The sequence below is a fragment of the Vicia villosa genome, unplaced genomic scaffold (genome assembly GCF_029867415.1).
Source record: "Vicia villosa cultivar HV-30 ecotype Madison, WI unplaced genomic scaffold, Vvil1.0 ctg.000045F_1_1_1, whole genome shotgun sequence".
Classification (NCBI taxonomy): Eukaryota; Viridiplantae; Streptophyta; class Magnoliopsida; order Fabales; family Fabaceae; genus Vicia; species Vicia villosa.
Window position 1 is genome coordinate 1,247,939 of NW_026704977.1, and position 14,802 is coordinate 1,262,740.

At 34.6% G+C, this 14,802-nt stretch overlaps 2 protein-coding genes across 2 annotated transcripts; one reads left to right on the forward strand and one right to left on the reverse strand.

Moving 5' to 3' along the window:
• Positions 1–914: 914 nt before the first annotated feature.
• On the reverse strand, positions 915–2,201 carry LOC131622870 (uncharacterized). The gene has a single exon (XM_058893890.1). The coding sequence runs from the start codon at positions 2,199–2,201 to the stop codon at positions 915–917; it is 1,287 nt and encodes a 428-aa protein (XP_058749873.1).
• A 6,004-nt stretch (positions 2,202–8,205) lies between these two features.
• Positions 8,206–13,303, forward strand: LOC131622917 (pyrroline-5-carboxylate reductase-like). Its single transcript, XM_058893927.1, has 7 exons — positions 8,206–8,467; positions 8,544–8,592; positions 8,665–8,756; positions 10,304–10,376; positions 11,399–11,519; positions 11,921–12,026; positions 12,633–13,303. Exons 1-7 carry the CDS (start codon positions 8,276–8,278, stop codon positions 12,813–12,815), a joined length of 816 nt encoding a protein of 271 aa, XP_058749910.1. The 5' UTR covers positions 8,206–8,275; the 3' UTR covers positions 12,816–13,303.
• Positions 13,304–14,802: the final 1,499 nt, after the last annotated feature.

Below are 14,802 nucleotides of genomic sequence, written 5' to 3' on the forward strand. Positions count from 1 at the left end.
TCTTCTCAGCTCCAGCCCAACGGCCTTTGGATTCAAGTCTGCCAGGATATCCGCTGCCTCTCGGATTCCTTCAAGTTTGCTAAATCCCTGCCCATTGGCCCTTGTCCAAAGATCCTTGATAATATCCTCGCATCTATCATCCCTAGCCCACGCCTCCTCAAATCGGAACAACCGAACTTTCTTCCTTGGGTTAATCACCACCGGAGGTTCCATATCAATCCGAACCACCGCGTGATCACTCCCGTAACGGGGGAGGTAGTTCACTTTAATGTTGGGAAATCTGGAAATGAGGGACGTCGTAGCCAACCCCAAGTCTAGGCGACATTGGATATTTTCCGTCTCCCGTCTTCCGTTAGACCAAGTATATTTATAACCTTCGTAACCCAAATCCTGCAAGTCACATTCCTCCATCGCCTGTCTACTCCAGTTCAATTGGGATATGTTTCTACTAATGCCCCCTTTTTTATCACTGTTTCCCAGCACATCATTAAAATCCCCTGCACAAATCCAATCCCCTCCACACTCACCCTTAAGATTCTGAATCAGGTCCCAAGTTTTCCACTTATGATGATCTTCAGGGTAGCCGTAAATGCCCGTGAAGAACCAAGGAAGCGTCGACTCACCATCACAAACTCTTGCGCATATGTGATTAAGGGAGAAAGATGAAATCGTAACATCCACACTGTCATTCCAAAAAAGAGCTACACCCCCAGCCCTCTCTCTACCACTGCCCCTACAATCAATCGCTTGGCAGAACGAAAAATCTATCTTCCTCTTCACACGCGAAATCTCAAACTCCTTAAGTCTTGTTTCAGAAAGGAACACCAAGGCGGGGTTTTCATTTTTGAGGAGCCTCTGCAAGGCTCGAACTGTACGGGGATTCCCCAACCCCCTACAGTTCCAACACAGGATCTTCATTGATGTAGGCGGTGTTGGTCGTTCAACACCACCTCTGGTTCGACTGATTTTCCTCCTTCCCCTACATCAATTCTCTTCCTCTTAACATCATCACACTCCATATCCTCTAAGGTCCCTTCAGTTATAACCACATCAATAAGCTGTCTCTTCCTCTCCATGGCTTCTATTTCCTTTTCCTTTCCTTGGGCCTTCTTAACAACCGGTTTTCTCTCACCTTTCTTCCTACTCCATGTCTTTCTCTTTGATATGCTAGCCACCACTCCCGCCTTGCTTGGAGGTTTAGAACTATTCAACTCCACCGCTCCCAGTGACTCCGCCACTGATTCCACCTTAAGCCCTCGTTGGTCATGGTCCCTGTGTGTATTTGGAGATCCCTTGGCAGCTTTGGCTTTGTCAGTTATCTCTACCCCTTTCTCTTGCTCAACTTCAGTTTCCCCTCCTTTCTCCTTCTTCTCATTTTCACATCTGCTATGGCTCGACGAAGCAAGAAATAAGCTCTTGGTGCAGTTGCCTGAGCTTGACTCTCGCTGCCTCTGGTCTTCATACACCTTTGGAAGGGGCGAAGCTCTCAGCCATATTCCATAGGATAGATCTTGCTCATCTATGTCCTCGTAGCCCTCCTCCCCTAAATCACCCATCTCTTCGCAGTCCTTCATTTGGTGGCCTACTCTCCCACAAATGAAGCAGAAAGTAGGTAACCGTTCGTACTTGAAGAAGACCCGGTGACTCTTCTCCTTGTACCTGACCACTGTCCCCCTTTTCAGAGGTTTCTTCAGATCCATCTTCACCTTTATTCTCAGGAACTTTCCATTCCGGTGAGCATCCTTCATGTCCATCTCCTCAAAACTCCCCAGAATATCTCCAATCTTCTTCGCCATAGGTTCAGATCTCAGAAGCAGGGGTAGATCGTACACCCGAACCCAGAAAGTACCAAAATGCATGTCTATCCCTGAGGGTTGTTCTTCGCCTGTCACTCTGTCCAGAATTAGCAGGTTTCGATCAAAGCCCCAGGGCCCGTTTTTTAGCACCGAATCAAGATCTCTTTTGGATGCGAACTTAAACAGAAACAAGTTCTTGTGGATCTCCTGTGTTTCCACCGGGTTCTTCAATCTCCAAGCCCCTATGATGGTAGATGTGAAAGCTCGCACATTGAAGTTGTTCTCTGTCCACAACTTTCCCACTAGTGTTCTCTGAAAGACCTCCACTTCTTCTACCTCATCCCCTTCCGCCGTCACTCCCTCCTCTTCCTCCTTCGAGAGCGGTAGGTTCCGCCACTTATCCATATCTCCCCAGCAACAAGCACCCGAAGAAAGTACCAAACCCAAACCAAAAAAACCCCCAAAACCACCGGCACTGGATGGTAGGATAAAGAAACCACAGTGGGTGGTGAAGAAACCAGAAAAATCTGGGAAATGAAAAGCCTACCACCGCTGCTAAACACCAAGCTAGAAGCGGGCAGGAGAAAAGACACGATAAGTTTTTTAGAGAGAGATGGTCTCCCTTCTCTCTAGAAAAAAACACGTGGGCAAAAATTATTATCTCACATGATTCTCCTACCTTGTGGGTGAACACTATTTTACCCTTGTGGAAATGTGAGATAAATTAGAATTTTGATACAAAAAATTGAGTAATTAAGCCTTTTTAATAAGGGGCCATATAATGAGAAAAGGAAAGAATTACAAAAAAGGTTGTGGTTAATCCAAAACCCACTTAAAATATTATAAATTTAAATAAAATTAACCGAGTTTGTTTTTTTATAGGGTTAATACTACTTTACCTCCCGCCATATAGGCGAGATTCGGTTTACCCCCTCTAAAAAAAATTATTGGACAAACCTTGCAAAATAAAGATTTCATCAAATTTGACCCTGATCAATTTTTTTGACCAAGATTCTTAGAATCTTGCGACATTTTTGGTAGTGGTGACTGTACAGCACATAAGCAATGTGGCACAGCACTGCCACATGGATTTTATTTTTTTTGTTGATATTTTTTTAAAATTTTTTTTAAAAAAAATTTAATATTTTTTTTGTTGATGTTTTAAAAAAAAAATTTTATTATTTTTTTAAAAAAATGTTTGACAGTACCTGCGGATTTACATACGAATTTGACAATACCCGCGGATTTACCTACGGATTTAAATATACCTGCAGATTCAACTACGGATTTGACAATACCTGCGGATTTACCTACAAATTTGACAATACCTGGGGATTTACCTTTAAAAATACCTGCGAATTTGACAATACCTGCGGATTTACCTACAAATTTGACAATACCTGGGGATTTACCTTTAAAAATACCTGCGAATTTGACAATACCTGCGGATTTACCTGCGAATTTACCTGCGGATTTACCTACGAATTTGACAATACCTGCGGATTTACCTACGGATTTTAAAATACCTGCAGATTTACCTACGGATTTGACAATACCTGCGGATTTACCTACGAATTTAAAATTACCTACGGATTTACCTTTTAAAATACATGCGGATTTACCTGCGAATTTGACAATACCTGCGGATTTGAAAATACCTGCGAATTTATATATAATAAAAATAAATTTTAAATAATAATTAAAAAAAATATATTAAATTTTAAAAATTGGAAAAATATTAAAAATTTAAAAATCAACAAAAAAATTTTAAAAAAAAAATTAAAAAAAATCAATAAAAATTTTCTTTAAAAAAAAATTAAAAAATCAATAAATAATTTTTTTTAAAAAAAATTTAAATTCCACGTGACAGTGCTGACTGTGCCACATTGCTTATGTGCTGTACAGTCAGCACTACCAAAAATGTCATGTAGGCAAGATTCTAAGAATCTTGGCCAAAAAAATTGATCAGGGTCAAATTTGATGGAATCTTTATTTTACAAAGTTTGTCCAATAATGTTTTTTAGAGGGGGGTAAACCGAATCTCGCCTATATATATAAAAGTAGCTTTAATTTCTAAAGAAAGAGAATCAAAATATGACAGAATTAGTAGTGAGAATTATATTAATAAAAAAATTCATACAACTATTCCATTCTATGTAAATGTGTGATTAAGGATGACACTGAACAGGGTTTGTACAGGGTACTCCGTATCTTACCCTTGGGCCGGTTCTGAATATTGATGTCGACATATATATGAATTTGTGTATGAATTTTTTTTTCAAATCACAAATATAAAAATGAATAGAGATTTTATGTTTTGAAAATTTCCTCGACCTAACTATATTTGATGATTTTACATTTTGCAAAATGATATCTTTTCTCAACGAGTCACTGTCACATAATATGACAACAATGAGTCATACAAGCTTTTGAGACGAAAAATAAAATGAGTCATACAAGCTTTTGGCCTCGGATTGGTCCACTTGTTCTCGTCATCATATTGGTTAAGTAATTAATCTCATAAAGAAAACAGGTTGGTTAAAAAATATCTTTAGCAAGATTCATCTTTTTCTCTATTAAATTAAGTATTTATAATAAATTAATCTTTTAAACACTTTTTTAACAAATTAATTCTTTAGTATATACTATATACAAGTGATTAGTCTTTCAAATATTTTTTTATAAAAAATTATTGTGTATGTTATTTATCATTGTTAAAAATTAAAGAGATTCAATATTTTTATATTTTTAAATGATGAAATTTTAATTATTTAATAATTATATAATAAATTATTTATTAAAAATGCACTGGGAGATTAAGAGAATTTTTCAATCCACCTCTTGAATCTCTTAGTTATCTGACGAAATTCCAATTATGTCCTTTGGTTCCGTAGATGCACATCCAGAAATATTTTTTTTCAAAAAATTTGGTTTTTTCCGTAGGTGTATTTACGGAAGCATTTTAAACTAGTGTTTATTGGCAAAAATTACAAATAAATTCAGTTCAGTGATTGTTCCGTAGGTACATCTACGGATGAGTTAGCGCCAAAATATTCCGTAGATGTACATACGGAAGCATTTGATATAGTTTGAACCAGCATGATCACCCCCCATTGTCACATTTCTTCTTCAACACTCACTCACCACCCTAAAAAACCCTACTTCATTAATATCATTTTTCCACTCCAAAGCTCCAACTTTTTGGTGCAACAAATCAAAGGGAGCAAGAGAAGACTCAATTTCAGTTAAATATTCACCGTTATCCATTGCATCTTTCTCAATTGCATTGCCCACATTATGCATGAATGTTCTGTGATAGAGAATATGTGGTCCATATTCACCAAGGTTTTTTATAAAGTTAGGGTTTCTAGTGTGTATTACACATAAACACAAAAATTTATCAAGAGAATTAGTTCATGGCATCTCCTAAGGCATCATCATGGCAGCGATCATCATCCAAGCGACCCGCTCCTAAGCAAATTATTTTCAAAAGGGACGGACATGTAGTTTTTTCTCCTCTCAAACCCCTGATTTACATGAAATTTTGGTACATTCATCTCTTGGACCAACTAAAAAGGGCTCTGATGTCTTGGTTGGAGGGGAGTATAAACCTGGCGAAGTCATCTGAAGGATTCAGAGGCTTAATTAGAACAAAGACCTCACTTGAGACAGGAGAAATGGAACGTTGGTGAGATGAAGTGGAAAACGACATTGTTGTCATTCAAATGATGCATGAATCAGATAAAATTGTTTTAACTGTTGTAATATCTTAGATGTAGTTATTAATTTTTTGTTTGGAATTTCAATGTAATGCCGATTTTAATCAATGAATGTTTTTTTTTCCGTTGTTTTGCTGATTTTGGATTTATTCCGCAGGTGTACCGACGGTGTGTTCCGTATGTGCATCTACATAATATCTTCACGCAAATGTAAATAAAATGCTTCCGGAGATACATCTACGAAATCAGATGGACAATTTTGTCAATTCAGTGGTGCGTGAGAGATTCAAGGGGTCTAGTAAGAAATTCCCAAATTTAATGAGTATATATAATTTAAAAATTTTAATTACTTACTTACAAATTTCTCTAAATTATAAATAAATATTTAATTTAAGAGTGAAGACCTATTTTAGTCCCTCACAAACATTACACAACTCAAATTAGTCATTCACAATAGAATGAACTCGATTTAATCCCTTACAAAATTTAATCGGACCATATTAGTCCTTAAATTTTGTAAAATTTTAAATTATTTGATATTTCATTGAATAATTTTAAATAAAAATATAATAAAACAAAGAGTGAAGACTCATTTTGGTCTCTCACAAAAATTACACAACCCAAATTAGTCCTGCATAATAAAATGAACTCGATTTAATCTCTTACAAAATTTAACCGGACCATATTAGTCCTTCTGCTAATATTTTTTTCAAACCGGTTTTTTTCTAGTTTTAAACCGTGATTGGACTGCCACGTTGGATTTTATTTATTTTTCATTTTTTAAATACTTAATTGATTTTTATTTTTAATTTCATTTTTAAAAAATTATAAATTAATAATATAAAAATTGATTTTTATTTTTAATTTCATTTTTTAAAAATTATAAATTAATAATATAAAAAAGTCAAAATTGTTTTTTATAGATAGTTGAACTCAAGACCTTCAAATCACATCTTACGTCTTTACCATAAGACCAATGTACATTCATAATAAATAATTCCTATGATTTATAATAATCTTAAACAATTCTGAATTTAAAACAAAAAATGCAAAATTTGCACCAATAGAATCTCGAACCCAAGTCACTTCAGATTAAATGATAGTGAATTTACTACAATAGAAATTGATTTGTCTATTTATAAATGATAGACACTTTACTAACAATACAAATTGATTTGTCTAGTTGTTACTCATAGTCACTTTATTAACCGTAGAAATTGATTTTTCTACTCGTAAATGATAATCACTTTCTTAAAAATAGAAATTGATTTGTCTAATTGTAAATGATAATCACTTTACTAACAATAGAAATTGATTTATCTAGTTGAAAATGATAATCATTTTATTAACAATAGAAATTGATTTGTTTAGTTTTAAATGATAATCACTTTACTAACAATATAAATTAATTTGTTTAGTTGTAAATGATAGTCACTTTATTAAAAATAGAAATTGATTTATCTTTTTGTAAATAATAGTCACTTTACTAACAATAGAAATTGAATTTTCTATTTGTAAATGATAGTGACTTTATTAACAATAGAAATTGATTTGTCTAGTTGTAAGGTGAATATCATTTAACCTGAAAAGACTTGGGTTTGAGACTTCTTGGATAAAAATTTATGTACATAATTGGTTAATATTTGTAGAAATCATGAATATGACCAGTCATGAATGTACATTGGCCTAGTGGTAAAGACACATAGATGACTTTTAAAGATCTTGGGTTCGACTCCTTATAAAAAATTATTTTGGCTTTTTTGATATTATTAATTCATAATTGTTTAAAAATAAAAATCAATTTAGTATTTAAAAAATGAAAAATAAAAAAAATCCAACATTTCAGTGTTTAAAAATATGAAAAAAAACTAAAAAAATATTAGCAGAATGAAATATTATGAGATATTAATTTAGCTTGTGTAATGTTTGTGAGTAGGGGTGTTCGCGGGTCGGTTTGATTCGGTTTGGTTTGATTTCGAGAGAATCCGATATCCAAACCGATTAAAATTATATGGATTGAATTTGTAAGTTTTTGCGATAAAGCCCAAATCGACCGAACCGAGAAACAACGGGTTGGTTTGGGTTGGACTGATCGGGTAGATAAACAATGCAAAAATATTTTAAAAAATAATAATTTATTTATGAAAATTAATTTTTCATAATAATATAAGTAAATAGTATTAATAGTGTTTATAAAACTAACACTTTTTACCTAATAGATTAAAAATATCTAACATATAACATAAAGACTTTTGAATCTATAATTAGTAACTTGAGTTAATATGATAATAAATGTATTTCGTAACTCTATGCTCAATTACCATAATACACTAATAATTTTTGATAACTAATTTAAATAACATAACTTATCCACATACAACATTTCACTATTTTCTTGTTGAAGTGGAATGTTTGATAGTAATTTTCATGGTAATTAATTATGATTGGTTTGAGTTGGGTTTGCGGATAGAAAATTCAAAATCTGATGCCCGAACCAATTGTCATTGGATTTCATTGGTTTGGTTCAGTTGTTGCCCGAGCTGAAAAAATGTCCAACCCAAACACTATGGTTTAATTTGGATTTCGGTTGGTTCGGATTTACCCGAACCAATGAACACTCCTAGTTTTAAAATAAATAATAAAACGATAAACTAACTGATAAAAAAAACTATAAATTCCATCATCACGTGTGGCAACTTCACTACTTCACAAGAACTGACTGAAACAAACACCAGCATTTCATCTGTCACGTAACTCAACATGGAAATCCTCTCCGATTCCTACACTCTCGGCTTCATCGGCGCCGGGAAAATGGCCGAGAGCATTGCCAAAGGCGCCTCCCGCTCCGGCGTCTTAACCCCTTCCCGCATCGTAACCGCCGCCCACTCTAACCCCGCTCGTAAAACCGCCTTCGAGTCCATCGGCATCACCGTCCTTTCATCAAACGACGACGTATTCCATTTCAACTCTCTTACTCTTTATTACATTTGCGTTTTCATTTTATCATTTTCTGATTCATTCTCTCTAGGTCGTTCGTGCCAGCAACGTCGTCGTTTTCTCGGTTAAACCTCAATTAGGTATTTCTTCGTTTCAGCGTTGTTTGATAAAGAAACGTCGTCGCTTACTGACTAGCTTTGTTGTTGTTGCAGTGAAGGACGTTGTGTTGAAATTGAAGCCGCTGCTAACTAAGGACAAGCTTTTGGTTTCTGTTGCTGCTGGAATCAAGTTGAAAGATCTTCAGGTAACGGAATCCAGTCATTTTCATCTTCATTTCTGCATCTAGAGTATAATTTATTATAATCATTATTATTAAATCTACACAAGCTTGAGTTAATCTGTTTATGCAAATTATATATAGTCTATTTACTGTAAATAAGCTGAAAACAATTTATGAACAATCATAACGAATAATTTGTTATGATAAACTAAGCCTAAATCAATTTATAAACACCTTAATGTGTGATTTGGTTACTTGTAGCAGTTTTGGTCGACTTGTATTATGTTCATATGCTTGAGAGTGTCTGAATAACCAAATTATTTCTCGAATATCTCAACTTTTTTGCAAATGTATTCTTTCAACTATTGTAATTCAGCTTGACACTTAGTATTTGATGAGTTTGAATTTGAGGAAAAAAAGTATTTAGAGATTAATCTACGCAAACAAATACTTGTAGCAACCAAAGTTATATAAACTGAATTTCTGGAAATAAATTAATTAGTTTATGCTGTTGACTCTGTTATGATAAATCGTATTTGATGAAATAAGTATCTCTATTATTGAGAAAAGAATAACAAATGACAAAACAAGAATTCTCTGCAATCTCTTATTCTTTTTAACTCTGCTATTTTGAATGAATACAAACCTATTTATACTAGAGAAAAATGCATATCAAGCTTCCGTTACGCGTTGTTATAAACGATATACCACAAATCAAGTGACGAATGTAATTTATGATTAAGTATGTAATCTATTCAAGCCACGCATTACAATTCCCCACTTTGCCTTGAATTCTATAAGTCATTTGCTAGTAAAGCTGACCAAGTTCAAACGATGCTTGAACTTCATTGGTATGAGAGCCTTTGTCATAACATCGGTTGGATTTTCTGAAGTAGCAATCTTTTGAACAAACACATCACTTTGTGTTTTGAAATGCATCCTGACATCAATGTGCTTCGTTCTCTCATGGTCACTGACAAGTCCTTTAAGTCATAAAGCTTCTTTCACTGCTTCTGTTGCTGCCATACACACAACCTCTGTAGTTGACAAAGAAATTGTGTAGCTTGAATAGATTACATATTTAGTAATAAATTACATTCGTCACTTGATTTGTGGTATATTGTTTATAACCACTCGTAACGGAAGTTTGATATGCATTTTTCTCTTGTATAACTAGGTTTGTATTCATTCAAAATAGCAGAGTTAGAGAGAGTAAGAGATTGTTTTGTCTTTTTTTTTTTTTTTTCTCAATAATAAAGATACTTATTTCGTTAAATACGATTTATCATAACAGACCAAAATAGTTGATGGAAAGTTACTGTTTACCCATGGCGTAATTTTGTTATTGAGAAATTAATATGACCTAACAAATGGTTCTTGGTTTCTAAAAATTAACTGAGTTAGTGAATTCAGTAGGCAAAACCCCCCCTTCAACTGTAAATATTATTTGCAGCTGTGTAGATTATGTGCAAGTAGCTTTTTTCTTTGTGAACTTGTTTCCTTTTCTTTAGCCTTTACAGATTAAGTTAGCTTGCATATTTTTATCGAAATAATTGTCTCATAAAATGTAGGAATGGGCTGGCCATGACAGATTTGTAAGGGTAATGCCAAATACACCTGCTGCAGTTGGCCAGGCAGCATCAGGTATTGCCAGTTTTTGCTGCACTTAAAGAACATATTGTTTTTCTTCTTCAGATGTTTTCTTTATGTAGAGAGTTTAGACAGTGTGTGTTGTGTGACTTATCTCAAATCACTTGGTTCCTTAGTTTTCATTCTGAATTCTAAATTGTCAGTTATAGTAGTTCATAATATTGCTTTGTGAGTTTTTCTTAAAATTTGGTGGGCAACGTAAAAGTGCAGATGGAGTTGTTTAGAGTAATTTTATTAAACTTAGAAATAGAAAATATACCTTGAAATACTATTAACTGAGATTTTTAGTAATACTACTATTTCCCATAATTTTCCGAAGTTAAATATAACTTGAAATATTTAAATTTGTATTTAGTTATTTATGTTAATAAAATAAAAAATAAATTAAAATGGTAGAATAAGATGAAGGTGGGATGTTATAGTTGGTTAGATTTTAAAATGGTTTTGATTCCCTATGCGAATATAAAATTCCGCCCTTCATGAAGTGATTGTAAAACAGAAAAAACAACAAAGTAGTATATTCATGAGGTTCCATCATACCTGGGATACATTTTTTAATCCTTGAACCAAGCATGTGATGTTACATTCCTATTCTCACACTTTACTGAAAACATATTTCTATACATTGAAACAAATCCACTTCAAGATTTGGATTTGATGAATGAGGCTCTTTCATAATTTAGAAGTTACTATTGGTTGATGATAATAGTCTGCGATATTGGTTTTACTCTTCACTTTTATGAAGGGTGGAATGTATTCTTTGATGTATAAATTTATAGAAGTTTGATCTTGTAGTCCTGGCATTTGCTTTTTTTTTTCTTTGGATATACAAGTTGTATGGGTAAATAATCACAAGATCAAGAATGCCTTCTTTTATTCATTATGATAATTCCGTATGTTATTTTCTAGTATACCATGGATATTACTTATTGCATTTCTTTCCTTATCAATTTACATTGTTGACAATTACAAAGTTGTACTGTATGGATAAACTAACTTAAGCTAAACTATAACAGTTATGAGCTTGGGAGGAGCTGCAACAGAAGAAGATGCGAATCTTATATCCCAATTATTTGGGTCAATTGGCAAAATATGGAAAGCTGATGATAAATATTTTGATGCTATAACTGGTCTAAGGTATGTAAATCTCATTTTATACAACAGAAGAATAATATTTGAGCTCTATATCAAATCCCCGAGAAATTTTATTTTATCCGTGATGGACAAAAGTTCTGAAGAGATGATAGGGTGTGGTACAAGGACAGAGGAGAAGGACGGGTTGGATACTAGTTCTTTCATGCCCATACAAATCTTATTCTTAGCTGTTCATGTATTTGAGAGAACAAAATAAGGGTGTCTGGGACCTGAAAATGTTCTGTTCTGCAATAATTGTCTTTTTTCTTTGTTTTGGTCATGTGTGTACGTGGGAGTTTGATTTATGTCAACCACTACAGATTCTGCATTATTCATGGAAACCCCAAGTTAAAGCAAGTTCGTTTGATTTACTAAAATCTGTTCTATTTTCCTGAGTTGTTCAGTGGCAGTGGTCCTGCTTATATTTACTTAGCAATAGAGGCTCTGGCTGATGGAGGAGTAGCAGCTGGTCTACCACGTGATCTTGCATTAAGTCTAGCTTCTCAGACTGTAAGTTAATTTCTATTCTTTTGTCCATTTAACTGTGTCTAAAATTCGGGTGATGCTTGCTCTGGAACTGTCCTATACTCTTACCTGTTTTGTTAAAATGCAAGATTTAAAGAAATGAAAATTTGAGATGCATTAAATATATATGTTGCAATTTGTCTTTTTTAACAGTTTGAAAAGTAAAATCATTTCAACATTCTATAGGAGGATATTCCTAGTTTGCTAAGATTAAAACTTGTCTTTTAAGCAAGTTGAAGAGGGTGAATCTCGGTGCATCAGTAAGATAACTGCTAAGATTAAAACTTGGTGTGGTTATTGGGTAGAGTGAGCAAGCAACCTGTAAAATGAATCTATGCAATCAAGTTGTCCAACTTATATATATATATACCTGAAGATAGGCATATAGTAGTACTCCAGAAAAGACCAATAAGCTAAAAATATGGGTACAGTTAACGAAATTGCTGCTGCTTGAATATGTGGCAGCAAGAATCCTACTGGACTTACTGTTGTAGGGGCTAAACATCTTCATACCTTACCTATATTGAAACACCATTCTTCTTCCTATATATTTATATTTGTTCTCTTGACTAATGTACTTGTGCTTTCCAGGTACTAGGAGCAGCATCAATGGCAACCCTTAGTGGGAAGCATCCAGGACAGCTCAAGGATGATGTCACTTCTCCTGGCGGGACAACAATTGCAGGCGTTCATGAGTTGGAAAAAGCAGGTTTCCGTGGAACACTGATGAATGCTGTTGTTGCTGCTGCAAAACGCAGCCGAGAGCTTTCCTAAATCTATAGGCGAAGATCCTATAGCAGCCGAGAGCTTTCCTAAATCTAAAGGCGAAGAAGATCCTACTATTTCTATGCGACAATTTGATTTCGTAGAGTTTTCTGCTTACATATATGTCAAAGTAGCCTTCTTTGAGATGAGTAGTAGTTGCGGAAATGTTTAGTCTTAGAAACTTTTTTTATAAATGCTACTAGTATAGACAAGTTCAGCCAAGTAGCTCAGAATAACAGCCAGTCCTGCTAGCATTGTTGCTTGCTAGGGGTTGGCGTTTGTTTCTTTACTGAAGACGATCATTAAAGCATAAGAATATTTTGGCCACTAGACATGGATTCACATGTATATGCTGTTATGCATTTTATCTCTAATTCTATCGAGCTTATTTTGTTTTGCGTTTGAAAGGTCGTAAAGGTTCCACAACTAATCATATATCATACCCCTGTTTAATGTATTTAATGGGAGCTAAGAATGGTGTAACGTAAGACGCAATTAATTAGCAATATGCTTCAATCTTCATAAGAGTTCGTGTTTTTGTTATTTTATTCTAAGGTAAAAATATAGTTTAATTGTCTGTTGTGCTTACTATGAGATTTTTTAGGATAATTAATTCTCTTACCAAAATTAGGGGTGGCAAAACGCGCTTGGCCCGCAGGGAAAGGCCGTTTGGCCCATATTTTTTTGCGGGGCTGGGAAAAGTTTTAGGCCTGTTCTCTTTAATGTGCCCGTGCCGTCCTGTTTTTTTGCGGGCATGGAATTTTTCATACGATTTTACTATTTTTAGGCCTAAAAAGTTCAATACCCGCGGGCTTTCCCTGCCCCGCCTTCACTTTTTTGCGGGACGGGACAAAGTTTTGGACCCGCACTCTCTAATATGCCATCCCCACCCGCCCCGTTTTTTCGCGGGCTTTTGTGAAGCGGGTCTAAACGGGACGAACATGCCCGTTTGTCACTCCTAACCAAAACCATGCCATATACAAAGGGGATGTTCTTCCCACCCTATGTGATAGGGTTGGCTCACCGACCAATGTGACAATTCAATAATAACTAAATTTTAGATTTTAATATTGAGATGCACTAAAAATCCATAAAGATACATCCCGCTTCCATTCAGGAATACTTAACGGTTGCATCAGTCATAATCTCATGCTACCATCTTTCTTCTTAACAAACAACATTGGCTCTCCTCATGACGATACACTTTGTCTGACAAACTTCTTTTCCAAAAACTCTTCTAACTGATTCTTCACCTCACTCAACTCTGATGCAGACATTCTATATGGTTCCATCGACACAAGTCTAGTACCAAGTACTAAGTATATGGGGAACTCAACTTCTCTCTCTAGCGGCAAATCTTGTCATCTGGAAACAAATTTGGAAACTCGCACACCATTGGAAGATCAACAATCACAACATCAGTTTCGACTTTCAAGGAAGCGAACATCGTGAACACTTGAGCCTCATCTTTCAGGAATTCCTCCACTTGATTAGCAAATATAAACCTCAAATCTTCCTTTTCATCAAATGCAGGGGAAGAACTGACTAGTTGAAATAATTGATATGGACATGATTGAATTCCAACCAATTCATTCTCAAAATAACATTGAGTTGACTCAAAGGAAAATATATTAAGTCAACTCCAAAATTCTTACTATAAATTGTCAAGGGACAATTCAAACAAACCATCTTAGTAGTCTCCAAACCATTAGCTGGAGTATCAACAACCATACTACCATTCATAGATACCTCAAGATTCAATCTTTTCACATAGTCAACAAATATGAAGGAATGTGTTACACATGTATCATTGATATCAATCAACGAGACACCATTAATAAAACACGTACCTCAAGAAACACTTAACACTTAAACCTCTATTTCCACCTCACTCTTGCATTCATTAGCATTATGTCCTAGTTTCCCACACTTGAAACACTTCACAGCTGTACATTCTGAAGCACGATGACCCGACTCTCCATATTTTAAACACTTA